Source organism: Cupressus sempervirens, chromosome 11 (assembly GCF_028749045.1).
Source record: "Cupressus sempervirens isolate cs-2001-9-10 chromosome 11, ASM2874904v1, whole genome shotgun sequence".
NCBI classification, from domain to species: domain Eukaryota; kingdom Viridiplantae; phylum Streptophyta; class Pinopsida; order Cupressales; family Cupressaceae; genus Cupressus; species Cupressus sempervirens.
The window spans coordinates 499,292,288-499,308,492 of record NC_143128.1 but is presented as its reverse complement, the minus strand read 5'-3'; the positions used below and the strand labels follow the sequence as shown (position 1 = coordinate 499,308,492).

At 37.4% G+C, this 16,205-nt stretch overlaps 1 protein-coding gene across 1 annotated transcript; it reads right to left on the bottom strand.

Moving 5' to 3' along the window:
• Positions 1–10,625: 10,625 nt before the first annotated feature.
• LOC149530551 (uncharacterized) lies at positions 10,626–12,193 on the bottom strand. Its single transcript, XM_089808958.1, has one exon. The coding sequence runs from the start codon at positions 11,627–11,629 to the stop codon at positions 10,808–10,810; it is 822 nt and encodes a 273-aa protein (XP_089665084.1). The 5' UTR covers positions 11,630–12,193; the 3' UTR covers positions 10,626–10,807.
• Between the last annotated feature and the right edge of the window lie 4,012 nt (positions 12,194–16,205).

Below are 16,205 nucleotides of genomic sequence, written 5' to 3'. Positions count from 1 at the left end.
CTGACGGGTATACGGGTGTCAAATTTAACACAATGTCTGTAATTTTCTAGCAAGGTGCAATTTTGGAGCAACAATCAATTTTTTGGCCATAACTTGAGCATACGGAGGTCTTTCTTCGATTTGAAAGAAGTGTCAAAAAGCTGACTCAAACACTGAGACATTGGTGCTAGTTTTGTAAGATTCCAAGTTTGTTTGAGCTCTCATTTTTGGTGTCAAAGTCGAGGCTTTTGTTTCTTCCTATTCTGCATCAACAAATCCAGGTTCTTTTCTAGTTTTTTGCTTTCTATAGTTGTTTTTGTGGTATTTGAGGGATATTCTTATATGTTTGTGGGGGGGGGGGGGGGTGTCTTTCGTTTCTGTAATTTACTTCAGTTAAGACCCTTCTACTTCTGTCGTATTCTTTCTCTCAATGGCAGATCCATATGTGACCCATCTCACACCACACAACTACCACACTTGGAAGGCACAGATGACTAGGCTTCTCATGTCAAGAGGTCTATGGTCTTGTCTGGATGAGAATTAGCCTACTCTTATGCAACCTTTTGAAGTTCTACGGCACAGGAACAAGATGTATGAAGCCATGGGACTAATTGCACTCAACATTTTAGATAGTCGGCTATTTCATCTGGATGGTTTGACTACTCCATGGGCTTATTGGCAAAAAATTTAGACTTTGTTTCAATAGGTGAATGAGTTTCGAGCACTTAAGTTGGATGCAGAATTGACTTCTTTGTCACCAAGCAACTTTCCCACCATTGAGGACTTTCTGATGAAGTTCAAATCCCTATGTGTAGTTTTACAGGGATGTGGGAAGAACAAAACGGATAATGAGTGCATATTTTTGATACTCTCAAAGCTGAAGATGCAGTATCAAGTTTTTTCTTCTACTTTCTACTCCACCATGGATGCCTTTGGAGATAGACATAGGATGCCTAAATTTGAGACATTTTGTGATAGGTTGACTAGGGAACAGGTAAAGATCCAATAGGTGGATGGCTCTGGCTCTTCCAGCCAAGCATTGTTGCTTAAAATTCTAAGGGGAAATCAAAGAAGAAAGGTAAATTGAAGAAAGACACATCAAAATCTGAACCTAAGCCTCTAGCTAATCCTCCAGCAAACCCTCCCAAGGGTAAAGATTCTTCAAAGTCGGGTGAGTCTACCTTTATGACCAAGAAGAAATCAAGTGAGAACTGTAGCTTTTGTGGGAAAGAAGGACATTCAGTTTCCAGGTGTTGGAAATGATTAGAGGCTTTAGAGGAAGCCATGAAGGAGCATCACATTTCAGCTCCTCAGTCTTCATCTCCACCTGCAGGGAAAGGTCATGCTCTTTCTGCATGAGCTATGACTTCAATGCCTTTATCAATTCTTGATTCCGGGGCTTCTCACCACTTAACAAACACTCCTAAGTTGCTTACTTGACTTGCTCCTTGTGCCACCACACAGATTGTAGTTGGGAACTCAACACAACTTTTAGTTTTGGGTTTTGGCACTGTTGCTTTGGCCGGGGGCTCTCTATAGGATGTACTTTGTGTTCCTGATATTTTGATGAACCTTCTGTCTATCTATCAGATTTGCCACTTTGGCTCTGGGAAGATAGTCGAGTTCTCACCACATGATGTGGTTATTTGGGACTTGCATGATTTGGAGATGATTGTGACCACTTGGAGTGTTGACTCTGCATCACGCCTCTATAGATTTGATGGATTTGAGTCTTCTGATGACATAGGTTCATGTTTAGTTGCACATGCAGATTCAGTAAGCAGACTTTGGCATGAACGTTTTGGGCATGTCAATTACAGATATCTTCAGTAGATGAGCACACAGGTACTTGTTCTTAGGCTTCCCCAAATTTCTTGTCCATATGGTGTTTGTCAAGGATGTGCACTTGGCAAGCAACATAGGGATTCTTTTCCACATGGACAAGCCACTCGTGCTTTAGCACCTTTGGAGTTGATTCATAGTGACCTCATGTCATTTCCTACTCCTTTTTTGGGTGTTAGATATGTGCTTACATTCATTGATGACTTCTCTAGATGCACATGGGTGTACTTTCTTAAGTACAAGTATGATGCCTTCGACTCATTTTGAGTTTTCAAGGCACTTGTAGAGAAGCAGTCTGGGCTTTCTATTTGGAAGATACACACGGACAATGGGGGGGAGTATGTGAACCAGGCTTTCAGAGATTTTTGTTCTGAGCATGGTCTTTAGCATCAGCTTTCAATGCCCTACACTCCTCAGCAAAATGGTGTGGCCAAGAAAAAGAACAGAACCCTTCGGGAGATGGCAAATTGCATGATTTAGTCTAGGTCCATGGATTCATGTTTTTGGGCAGAGGCAATCAATTGTGCCAACTACATTTAGAATCGGATGCCTCATAAGGCACTTCAACATATGACTCCTGAGGAGGCTTGGTCCCATGTCAAGCCTGATGTATCATCATTTAGAGTTTTTGGGAGTACGACATATGCATTTGTACTTGATACTCAGAGGAAAGCAATGGAATCGAAGAGCCGACGATTGATTTTTTTTTGGCTACTGCGAGGATGTAAAGGCTTACAAGTTATTTGATCCTGATTCCAGAGAGGTCCTATTTTGACGGGATGTCCAGTTTGATGAGATCCCTCTTGCAGTTCATTCCTCACCTCCAGTGCCTCCTCCAGCTCCCACTACTCCCTCTTCATCTCCACTTTGTTTCATGAATGATGAGGATGATGATCATGGTGATCCCGATATACCTCCACCACAGGATCTTCCCTAAATGCCTAAATGGGCTCAAGCTACTGTTGAGGCTGCAGGATCTCTAGCTGGTGACCCATCCACATCCCATTGCACCTGTTCTCACACTGCAGGTTCCAGTCTACTCAGTCATGTTATTAGTACTGATCCTCAGACATTTGTGGAGGTGATAGGACATTCAAAATGGGATAGTGCAATGGAGGAGGAATATTCTTCTTTGATGAAGAACCACACATGGGATCTTTGTTCTCTTCCCAAGGGGAGAAACCTAGTGTGTTGTAAGTGGATTTACCACACTAAGTATGCTACTGATGGTTCTATTGATAATTATAAGGCTCGTCTTGTTGCGAAGGGTTTTTCACAAGTCAAGGGTGTTGATTATTCTGAGACATTTTCCCCTATCGCCAAGATGAATTCTATCCACCTTGTCTTATCCCTCGCAGCTTCATAGGGATGGTCAGTTTATCAGATGGATGTGAAAAGTGCCTTCCTGCATGGTGATATCATAGAGGAGATTTATATGGAGCAGCCTCTAGGTTTTGTGCAAGATCCCACCTTGGTTTGTAGGCTTCAACATTCATTGTATGGTCTCAAACAAGCCCCTAGAGCTTGGTATGAAAAGATGGACTCATTTCTTCTATCTACAGGCTTCACTCGCTGCCATTCTGATCCCACAGTGTACATTCAGCATCTTGGTGATGAGATTTTGATTCTTGTTTTATATGTTGATGATCTTATCCTTACAGGTAGTTCATCATCCATGCTCCAAGATGTTAAGTGTGCACTAATGGACCAGTTCGAGATGACTGATCTTGGTTTGCTGCACTACTTTCTTGGTCTTCAGATTCATCAGTCTCCCACTGGCATTTTTGTGTATCAACAGAAGTATGCTCTTGACATGCTTCGTGGCTTTCACATGCTTGATTGTAAGGCTGCTCCTACACCATTTTAGTCGGGTGTTACTTTGTCTACCTCCTGCTCCTCATCTATAGTGGATGCTACTATGTATCGACAATTGGTTGGTAGCCTGTTGTACCTGACACACACCTGCCTTGATCTTTCTTTTGCGGTTGGCCTAGTCTCTCAATTTTCTTAAGACCCTTATGAGAGTCATTGGCAAGCTGCCAGGTGTATTCTATGCTACATTCAGGGCACACTCATGTATGGTATTCATTACACTACGGGGACTCCACACATTGTTAGCTACACTGACTTAGATTGGGCCGGTGATGTTGATGATTGGAAGTCTACTTTTGGCTTTATGTTTTTCCTTGGCTCTGGTCTCATCACATGGTCATGCAAGAAGTAGCATGCTCGAGCACTTTCATCCATAGAGGCTGAGTACAGGGCCGCAGTTCTTGTTAGTCAGGAGGCTTTATGGCTTCGTCAGTTGATGACTAAGTTTTGCTTTCCTCCTTATCGTCCCACTATTTTGTGGTGCGATAATCAGAGTGCCATCCACATTTCACACAACCCGATGGAACATCAACATACCAAGCACATTGAGTTGCATATGCATTTCATCTATCAGTTGATCCAGGATGGTGTTATTGCATTGGAGTACATTCCTACCGCCGGTCAGGTTGCAAACATCTTCACTAAGCCTTTTGCATTGCCTCGCTTTCTTCAGCTACAGTCAATGCTTGGGGTTATGGAAGTTGTCCTTGGGGGGATTGGTTGAGGCCTTCCTTCCTTCACTTCGTGTTTTTTTTCACCATGTTGTTTTACCTCTTTTTGGGGGAGAGTTTTTCCCAAGTGGTTTTCTCTCTTTCCCCATTTTACAAAGGTTGCATTTAGTTGCATTGTACTTGGGTACCTAAAATGGCCTCGTTGTCGGGACCCATTTTGCATTTTTTCCTTTGTTTTGTGAGCTTAAGGCATTCCCCTAAGTTGCACTTAAGGGGGGGTGTTAGAGTAAATAATTAATTAATTGTTAATTATTTATTCTATTACTTAAGCTTACTTAGGTTAATGAATGTAGTTGAGGTTAGTTGTTGACAACACGGGAGTTTGTTCCCTTTAGCATACTTATCTTTTCCACCTCTTGTGGATGTGTGCTTAGTTGTCAACCTTATCTCCTACCTCATTCCAGCTTGTTCTACAAGCTTCCATGAGGCCTTTTTATTCGATCTCTCACTCATTGTAAATTCATTCCAATTCCATTTTCACATAGCAATTCTAATTTTCTATTGTGAAATATTATTGTGTAGTATTTGCTTCAATCTCTTTGCTCCCTAGGTTTCTCTTCAGCAAGTTATTTGCATTGCAGGTGATCTTGGTGCATTATCGGAGTTGGATTCTCAACTCCTACATTTGTAGACACCCAAAAATTGGAAAAGACCTAAAACAACACAAATTTTGATCAAATGATGCAAATTAAGGATCAAATCAGAGGAAAATAATTGACTTTCAAATCAATGATTACATCAGGTCATTAATCAATCAAATCACCTATCAAATCAAAAAGGATCTAAATCAACATTTAAAAGAGGAAAACATATCACAAGATTATAAAATGAAAGGAAAAAAGGAAAAAAAAAAAAAGGAAAAAGTTGAAAATAAAGGGAACATTTATTAAATCAATAAAAGCCATTTATCCTCACAAAGGTGAAAATCCTCCTTTTTATATTTAAAAGAGGTGGAAAATCCTCTTTTATCCTCACAAACTAAGTATGTTGGACTTTTCCTCTTGGTGCCTTATGAGATATTTAGAGTTTCACCATTACACCCCAATGAAAAGTGAAATCCTAATCTTAACCCAACCCCTTTTGAAATTCTATAAATAAGAGGGAAATCCAAGAGCAAAAGGGATGCAAGTTTGATGCATCTGCACTATAGGCATATTTAGAGTTGTCCTGTTAGCATTATTATTATAGAAAATTTATGTCATTTTAGTATCCTTTTAGCATTGTAATGTTGTTCATTTGATATCATTTAGCACTTGTTTAGTCCATTGCATGCATATATCATAGCATTATAGGGTTATTATACTCATGTAATTTGCATTCTCACATAGATCTTACACAGACATTTGTAGATCTACATTCATAGCATACTCCTGTTCTAGAATTGTCATTGAGATGTTGGTCAAAGAGAAATCTTAGCGATTGTCGTTAGGGAAACATGGGATGTTCGTAGAGTCTCTATTTGACAATGATTTCTTGGGTCTGGATTAGTCTGTTGTCATTCTATTTGCACTCTACTCTAAGGTCCCATGAATATGTGAATCCACCATGTACACATATGCCTCTAAAATTAATGAAGAAAACTATAAACATGATAAGGTTGAAGAATTGGGAATAGGTTCAGAAAATGTGCCACAGGATCTTGGTTAATCTCATGAAGATGTTGTTCATATTAGGGATGATAGTAGTGATAATGATTCTGATCATGGTAGCTTCATTTTTTGAAGTAAAAGAGAAGATCCTCAAACTGTGTATGAATTTGATAATGATACCATATTTGTTTCTAGTAACAAATGAGAAAAACCTTCAAATGATGACCCACAAAATCTTGATGAATATTTTCCTACAGTTAATGTAAGAATTATTGAACAAGTTGTGGAGCAATTGGTAAATGAAGGTTTAGAAACCTTAATATAGGTTGATGCAAGGAAGAAATAATAGGAGAGAAAAAATAACACCGAGAGAAATAGAGAAGTAAGATGAGATGGAGAGAGAGGTAGATATCAAGGGAGTGAAATACTTGGGGAGAAACAAGATAGAAAGATAGGGAGACACCTTGGGAGAAGAAATATGTGAGATGGGTATTCAATGAGGAAGTGAGAGATCTAGAGGGGGAGAGAAAGAAAAAGGAGAGATGTAGATAGATGACATGTATTCATGTTAGGATATGATTTATAGCCTTATGATCTGGTATGTTGCATATTTAATTTTTGGTGTGCCATTTATGGCACACAATATAAATAGGATATTTTACACATGTTGTTTACCATATATGTGTAATGTCCCCACTGTTAGGGTTAGGTTGGGACAAGGAATACCTACAAAATAGATATTAAAATCATAGTAATAATGAACATAATTATACTATTCTACCCTCTATCTTAAACCTCAACCTTCAAAGCATCTCCACAATGGGTTTCATATCCCTTTATTCTAATTATGTAAAGTTTTTCATCTCTAATTTCTTTTTTAACTATGTCTATTTTTTGTCAAAAACCAATGAGTACTATTTCGGGCATAGATTTTGGCTCATTTATCAATTTTTGAAACAAGTTACGTTTTTTGAAACTAGACTCCATTCTATACACTTAGAATTTTATTTTTCTTTTTGATTTGTTTTAAACTATTTCTAGGGCGAACACACTCAAATTTCATTTTTTAATGTCCACTTCAAAAATTCACACAAAATTACTCTTTAAAAAAAAAGCGAAAAAATCCAAGATGAACTATGTGGTGTTAGCTAACTTCTCACAAAAGTTAACATTTTAGTGGGAGCATGCTAGATATTATCTTATATTTTTCACAAAAAAATAGAATTACTTTTTTGTGCTCCCCCTTTTTTAAGGTATTGATCTCCACCATTTTCAAAATAAATTAGTAGTTAGACAATAGATCCGAAGTACTCAAACTCTCACTCTTGTTGCATTGTCAAATTTTGAGTTCAACTATCTTCAATATCTTGTCAAAGTTCAAGGTTTCTCGATTTCAAATAAAAAGTGGCTTCTTATACCTCTTTTTATCATCTTTGTGTGTGCACTTGAATATTGGCCTAGATATACCAATTAATGCATATATTGTAACAAACTCATTTTTGGGTGGACAATCCATGCATCCATCTTCACAAACTTGCTCCCATGTTTAATTAGTTTTGAAATAGTGTAAAATCTCTTTCAACTTGGGAGATTTTACAAACATTACCAAACAGAAGTTTTTGCAATGATCATGTTTGCTTAGATAAAAATAGAGTCCAAAATGCCATGAACAACACATTCCCTCCTCCCTAAAGAAAAGGGAAGTTCATGTTCTTGCGCACACCTTCAATCTTTAATAAAACACAAATTTAGAAGGAAAACAATATTTCCATAGTAGGGGCTTGTAGATTACTCCAAGAAAATTTATTCAATTTTAATATCATCCATAGTTATATTCTTACCTAGTCATCTAAATACAATATCTATGACCAATGCTTTCTAGAATTACCTTGTTGTCTCACCTAAGGAAAGTGTTATGGTTTTGGTTTCACGTGAAAAATAGGCAAGCCATTTAGGCTTATGAGAAACATTTACCCCCATTAAAAATTGTTCCCTTCTCATTACACTCATAAAAACGTGAACCAAATTGTCACACTTCTTATGATTTCAAGGATTTGAAACAAAGAGTATAAGTGTGCCTAAATAAGTTTAGGAGATCTTCATATTTCTTGATTAATTCAAGAAATATAAACAAAATTTATGGACATGCTTCAATAATTTTAGACATGCTAATGATTTGTAAAGATAGTAGAATGCGTTATTGAAATTACTCTTCTTATTTCTAACAACATTCTTCTTACCCTTAAATTGTTTGCTCACTAACTACATCTACCACTAATCATGCTTTCTTAAAAAAAATCCTGTTACAAGAAATTAAAGACCTTCAAACTTTTCCTCTTGTCCTCACTTCATCCTTTTGTTATCATTTCTTTAATCCACTCCTACCTTTGCACATCACTCATCTTTCTTTATATTATTATTATTATTTGATATTGTATTTACTCATGTATTTAATACAAATATCAAACATACAAGCTAATAAAATTAAATAATTATATAAAAATCAAATTGAATATTAATTTATTTTAACTGAATAAAACATGTTCAAATAGTGACACATGACCTGAAAATCTATATAGATATTTATTTATATGAATCATTATTGAAGCTAAGGACGCGAAACAATCAGTAACACAATCAATTATTCACAACACGACGATTTTCCAAGTAAAGAGTAACGATATTGATTATCAGAACTGGTAAACAATAACAGCTCTGAAAGTCTCAGAGAAGTGGCTGTTCTGGATTGGAAACAGAATGATATTAAATAATGGAGTGTTCAATTTATGATGAAAGATAATCAAAATGTATAGAAGATAATCATGATCGTCAATGAAATAATAGTTAATCAACCGAGAAATAATGATTATTTAATAAAAAATTATAGCAGAGAATCATGATCAGCAAAGAAATAATAGATAATCGGAAATAACGACTGTAAGTCGAATCTCTAATTATCTTGCTTAATAAAAAATGGAGTATGACAGATTATGGTGCAAAGATAACAGATTACTTAATCAAAACTTATAACGTCAGAGAATCATGATCAGCAAAGACGATGACAGAATAATCATATTTATATTTGTATTCCAGCAGCCAAACAGGCCAACAGAAACTCTATAGACTTAGAGGAGTTGAGAAAAATGAAGGCAGAAAAGCTATGATTATCAAGGAAATGGCGGATAGAGTTTAAAATAAGAATACGAATTCATTAGATTATCGTAGACTTTTATTTCGTGACATCATTAGATTTTTTTAAGCGACTACAATAAGACGAATGAGAAATTTCTGAGCAAAACAGCGGATTCATTGATTAGATTTTTGAAGATTACTGTAGGCTATTTAATGCCGTGACATCACTCAAAAAATATTCATTGATTCATTTAGAAGCGCCAAAGAAAAGACGACGGAAATTTCTGGACAGAACAGCAGATTTATTGATTTGATCTCTTGAAAATTACTGTAGACTGTTTAATGAAGTAACATTAATTCATTCACAAAGCGTGGAAAAGAAGACGACAGAGAAATTCCTGAGCAAAATGCAAGCAAACTAAAATTTGGGAAAACTGGCATTGATGGACTATGACAGACACTGCTCTGGTTCTCCATAGGAATCGTGATTAAACACAATAACTATCAATAAGGATTGGAATTCATTGATTAGATCTCTAAAAAATTATCGTAGATTGTTTCATTTCGTGACATTATTAATAAAATTAGTTATCATTGATTCATTTACAAATTGTGTAAAAAGAAAACGGAGAAATTTCTGAGCAAAACACTATCAAATTTAAACGCCACTCTGGTTCTCCATAGCAATTGCAATTAAACACAATAAATATAAACAATCATTATTGTAGATTGTTTAATTTGGCGAGATCGTTCAAAATATTTGATCGAAAGCGTCAAAAAATAAAACGGCAGACGAATTTCCGAGCAAAACAGGAACAACTTAAAATTTGTGAGAACTGGCATGGATAAACTATAACAAACACTGCTCTGGTTCTCCCTAGCAATTGAGATTGATTAAGCACAATAAATATGAAGAAGAATTGAAATTCCCTGATTAGATCTCTAAAAGGTTATCATAGCTTGTTCCATCTCCAGACTAATTAAAAAGTTATCATTGATTCATCTAGAAAGCGTATAAAAAATAGACAATAGAGAAATAATTTTATGAGAAAAACACGACAAAATAAAATTTGTGGAAACTAGCATGGATCGACTACAACAACCACTGCTCTGGCTCTCCATAGTGATTGAAATTAAATACTAACAAATATGAATGAGGATTGTAGATTGCTTAATTTTGTGAGATCATTAAAAATATTTGATCGATTCATTCAGAAAGCGTCGAAATAAAAGGAATGAGAAATTTCTGAGTGAAACAGGGACGATTTAAAATTTGTATTAACTAGCGTAGATTGACTGAACAATCACTGCTCTGGTGATCCGGGTGACCCGTGGCTATTGAAATTAAATACACTAAATATGATTAAGGATTATTGTAGATTGTTTAATTTGGTGAGATCGTCAAAAATATTTGATCGATTCCTATTGAAAGCCTGTGAAAGAAAGAGAAATTTCTTAAAAAAACAGGAACAACTAAAAATTTGTGGAAACTATCATGGATTGACTATAACAAACACTGCCTGATTCTCCAGAACAATCGAAATAGAATACAATAAATAAGAGAAATTAATACAGAAATTTGAGCACTAGTTGGCCAGGATCAACTAAGCCAAATCACGGTGCACATGGAGAGAAGGGGCGAGGAAAGAAAAGTCCGAAAAATTAACCGAGAAAGCCGGTCTGTCGCCAGACCGCGTTTCGAACTCGGCTCATGTCTCTGCCCTTCAAAGTCCGTCCGACGCCATGGAAGACCGAAGTCGAATTCATTTGGCTGCGAGCCTGCTCACGAGCCAGGTACTCATGCGGAGGAAGCTTATCATCCCCTTCGTCTTCCTCCTCGTCACCGGCGGCCGGGAAACCGATCGGGTTATTTTTCCGATGATCAATTCCCAAAATCTTGCTCCAGTCAGGGACATTCACAGGAGCGGACTGGTGCATGAGCATGTGCCTACTGCCATTATTATCTGCAATTCTAACATTAACGTTCCGGCTCGCCGAAGGCGAAGCCACTTTGAAAGATTTCGAGGTTCTGGTAAGAGGAGAAAACCTAGATCGGACGGCAGAGTCCTCAAAGGCGACAGAAAGGCCCCCGGTTTCAAACCCTAACCAGCGCTGCTGCGGCGGAGGAAGCTGCGTCTGCGGCTGCATCGGCAGCTGAGGCTGCACCTGCTGTTGCTGTTGCTGCTGCTGCAGCTGAAGCCTTATTCCTCCGCTTCGTGCCGGGGATTCGAACCCCCGACCGACGCCTCCCAAAGTTTCCTCCTTGACAGGGGATTCCTGCCAGGGATTCGAACCCTCGACCCAAGCGTCCCACACATCTTCCTCCCTGAGCTCGTTCAAATCCCCTGCTTCGGAAGGCGCAGCAGGACTAGAAAGATTATTGTGTGGAAGGCTCCCGAGGAGCTTCTCGACGCGAGAGCTGGCGCCAGCCCTGAGCAAGCCCTCGGGGCTCATACTCACACTCATGCTCATCTTTGTCAACATGTTTTCTCAACGAGCAAGCTCCAAACTCCAAGCTCGAAGGTAAGGTTCTCACCTGCGCCTTGATGGCGGCTCAATAATACCTGGAACACGATATAAAGGCGATCCGAGCTCTGCGTCGCTATCAATGGAGGCTGGGCCTAAGTGGCAGACAGAGAAGGCAGGCGCTGGGGCCCAGGAACACTCTACTTCCGGACGGCAAATGGATGAAAAGACGTGCAGACAAGACGAGAAATCTGATTGGAATTCTTCATGAAAACCCCGAAATTCTCCTTTCCGATCGCTTCCATAGCCAGGCTATAAATGCTTTGGGCCTCGTATTGATCCCCTGTTTTCCACCCGCCATGGATCTCTACTACCCTTCACAACTCGTACAGCTCCATAAGGACATTGCTCACGCCCTCTTTTAATACACTCCCCTGAATCCTCATTTCATTTCATTTTCCATCATTTCGGTTAATTTCGTTTCTTCCTTTCGCGACTGCCTCAATTATTCAGATAGGGACCCTTCGCCGGGTTTCACTTCGCCTCATCTTCACAGAGGATGAGTTTTTTACTTGCTTTGGTCAGACGTAGGGGTACGTATTACTAGTCATTATATAGTTAACTTCGCATAATTGTTGTATATCTTGAACGATATATTAATTGTGTCATTTTCTTTTGTTGTGTTTATATGCAGGTTGACTGTTTATAACTATTCTAGTTTCAAGATAGCTTTGTATATCTCGTACAGTACATTGAACTGTGCCATTTTGTTGTGTTTATTGTCTTTGTATGCAAGTGAACTCGTTATATCTATTATTCTACTTTCACAATCGCATATTGTATATCTTATACGATACATTGAATTGCAATATTTTCTTTTGTTGTCTTTGTATGCAAGTTAACCACTTATAACTATTATTCTAGTTTCTAGACAAATTTTGTGGATCCCTTATGCGTGTAAGGGTCAAAAAGTGTCATTTCAAAGTAATTCTTTATTACCTCATTACTCATTGCTTTCACACACACACACACACATTACACAATTGATTCAATATTTTTACATAGAAGCCCTACTAATTGTTATCACCTAATTTAACAAGATTCAACAAATTATATGCACAATCGATCAAATATTTGTATGCCAATGATCAAGTAATCACACACTATTAGTACAAATCAACTCTCAGAATCGATCTAATAACTAATCATTTTTTGAAAAATGGGTGTTTATTGTCTCATGGATAATTTTCTAGTGGTCTTTTATTTACAAAATGTGATTTGTGGTAACTAGCATATGGGCAATGATTGTTACTCTTCCCTTAGTCCATCTCAAGTAAGGTTAGAGAACCTTATTCATTGTATGAATCCACAATATTAATATGAAGCTTTAGAGTCTTGAACACATTAGTCTATAGAGATTGTGACCTTGAGTCAGTTGACATGAACATCAATGTTAATGTGCAAATTTATGAGCATAATCTAGAGAAATAAGTCACTTAGCATGAACATTAACAATATCTAACATTAAGGTTCAAACCTATAAGCACACTCTAGAGCATTGAGTCACTCTAGCACGAAAAACAACAATGTAATGTTAAGGTTCAAACCCATGAGCACATTTATAGCAATGAGTCCCTTGAGATTTATGTCAATGTTATCAACTTTAAGTTCAAATCCATGAGCACAATCTAGACCCATAAGTATAATCTGAAGCACTAAATCACATGTCATAAATGTCAACAACACCAACATTAAGGTTTGAATTCGTCAACAAAATATAAAGCACTAAGTCGCATTTGGCATGAATGCCAACAACATCAATGTTAAGGTTCAATCCCTTAAGAACAATCTAGAGCATAAAGTCAATGGACAACACTACAAAGATTCAAACCCATGAACACAATTTGGAGCACAAGTAACTTGGTATGGACAACAATAATATCAACAGGAAGGTTCCAACCCATTAGCACAATCTAGAGCACAAAATCGCTTAGCATGGACGCAACAACATCAATGTTAAGGTTCAAACCCATAGGCACAATCTAGAACACCAAGTCACTAAACATAAACACAAACAATTCCAACATCAAGATTTAAACCCACGATCACAATTTGGAGTAGTGAGTCACTTGGCATGAACACCAAAACCATCAACATTTCAAGTTCAGAGTTATAAGCTCAATCTGAAGCACTAAATCACTTGACTTGAGCATCACCAACATAAGGTTTCAAACTATATGTGCACAATTTGGAACAATAAATCACTTGCATGAACATAAACAACATAAATCTTACAATTTGGAACACTAAACCACTTGAATGAACATCGACAACATAAATCTTACAATTTGGAACACGAAACCACTTGCATGAATGTTAAAGTTCAAACTCACAAGTACATTTTTTATTTATTTATTGAAATAATGCATATATTACAGAAGAATAATACAAGGAGGGCAGCAAGGATTGTCGTACTAAAATAAATAGATGACACATGCCTGAACACAAAGGAAGGCAACTTGCGAACAATGCCAAAAGAAACAACCTATACCAAGCACTATTGAGAATGACCAAACATTGTTTACAACTTAAATTTAAAGTAGTATTGTAGCTAGGTAGAATAGAAGAAATCTTTCTTATGAACTCTGAGCAATTGAATTTTAATACTGTCCAACAAATTTCTAATCTTGGGCTGCTATTTAGAGACCCCATGTAAATAAAAACATAGAGAAGTAATTAGAAATAGGATATCTGAGTAAAACTTTAGTAATTCATTCCCTTGTTGAATTGGCTGATTAGAGAAAATAGCCAAACACCTGCATTTCCAAATATTAAGCAAAATATTGTGTCTTAAAGAATTAGCAACCACATTATCATGCACACTCAGCCCCAGAATAGCTGATCTCCAACTCAAGCCATGATCAAAAACCATAGGCAAGAGAGAGAAGGCAACCCTCCATTTTTATTTGGCAAATGGACATTCCCAAAAAATATGCTTTAAGTTCTCAATACCACGACAGAATGGACAAGTATTAGGTTGAATCATCAAACATTTCAACATGTCCCCTACAAGAAGTTTGAAATGAAGGATCTTCCAAGCCAACATTTGTGCATTGGCATCAGCACGAGATCTCCAAATTTGCTCACTTAGCCTCCTCCATGTCTTCTCACAAAGTCTACATTTCCATTTTTTATTTAGTCTTGGATTCAAAGGCATCTTGGGAAGAACGCATAGATAAATCCTCTTAAGAGGGAAATGATAGAAAGACATCTTTGTTAATCACACCCAATCCTTGTAGAAATTGGATTGAAGAGGGGTACAAAGTTTGATAACAAGTTCTGCAGGCACTAGTGAAATCAGAAAAATAAAAAACTGCCTAGACTTGGAATTCAAATGAAAAGTAGCCTTGGATTGATCCCAAGGAAGCCACTCCAAGGAGTGAAAATCCCATATGTCACCAAATTTTTTTATCCCTTTTCTGAATAGATAGTGTGCCTGTCTAGGGGAAGCAACATCAAGATGTTGATCCTCATATTGAATTAGCCTGTTCCACCAAATGGACGAAGAAGAGAAGCTAAACCCATGCTACAACGAATTAACTTTCCATCTTAAAAATTTAGACACAATCTTCCAATCTTTCCATATAGACTGAAGAGGGAAAGAAGCCTACAAATTGAAATAAGGAGCAAGAAGAATTTTATCAATCCAACTAATAGCAAACCATTTCTTTTTAACTGTAGTCTGGGAAATTCAATGTCGAACCAAACATTTCCAAGGTTCATCACCAGAAAAAATCCTTACAATCCATTTGGTAGCCAGACAAATGCCTTGTGTCCTAGGATCAAGAAGGCCCAAACCACCTTTGGCTTTAGGCTGAATATAGTGGAGCCAGGAAGAGTAAATGAAACCTGCTTTCCCATCCCAATTTAACCACAAGAATTGTCAAATGATTTTAATTAAATCCTCATATCCTTTCTTGGAAGGCATCCAACAAGAAGAATAGTCGACATGGGAGGCCAAAAAAATACTATTGACAACCTGAACTTTGCCAACTAATGACAGAAATTTGTTTCCCCAACTCCACAATTTAGTTTTTAGCTTTGAAAGAAACCAATTCCACATATCAAAAAGGGGGACTCCCAAACCAAAGGGAATGCCCAAATAGTAGATGATCTGACCATGTTTAATGTGATTCCATTCTTTTGGAATCCAAGAAGGGGCAAGATCAGACCTTATAAAAAAGAAATATGTATTATGATGTGCAATCTTTGAGTCGGAAACTGAGCCATATAAATCTAACACTTCCAGCACATTGTTTATCTCCAATTCAGAGTTTTGAAGAAAGAGCATGTTGTCATTAGCAAAGTGAGAGTTGAGAGCAACCATATTATTGGGAATTGAAATGCCAGTAATCAGGTTCATTTGATGGTATGTGTGCAACAGATAACCAAGAGCATCCACAGCTACGACGTAGAGAAAGGGGGCTAAAGGATAGCCCTGTCTAATTGACCGTTGAAGAGGAAAATAATCAGTAAGTGCACTGTTAATAACCAAATGTGCATTAGCATCTTGAAACAACATATGAACATGCTT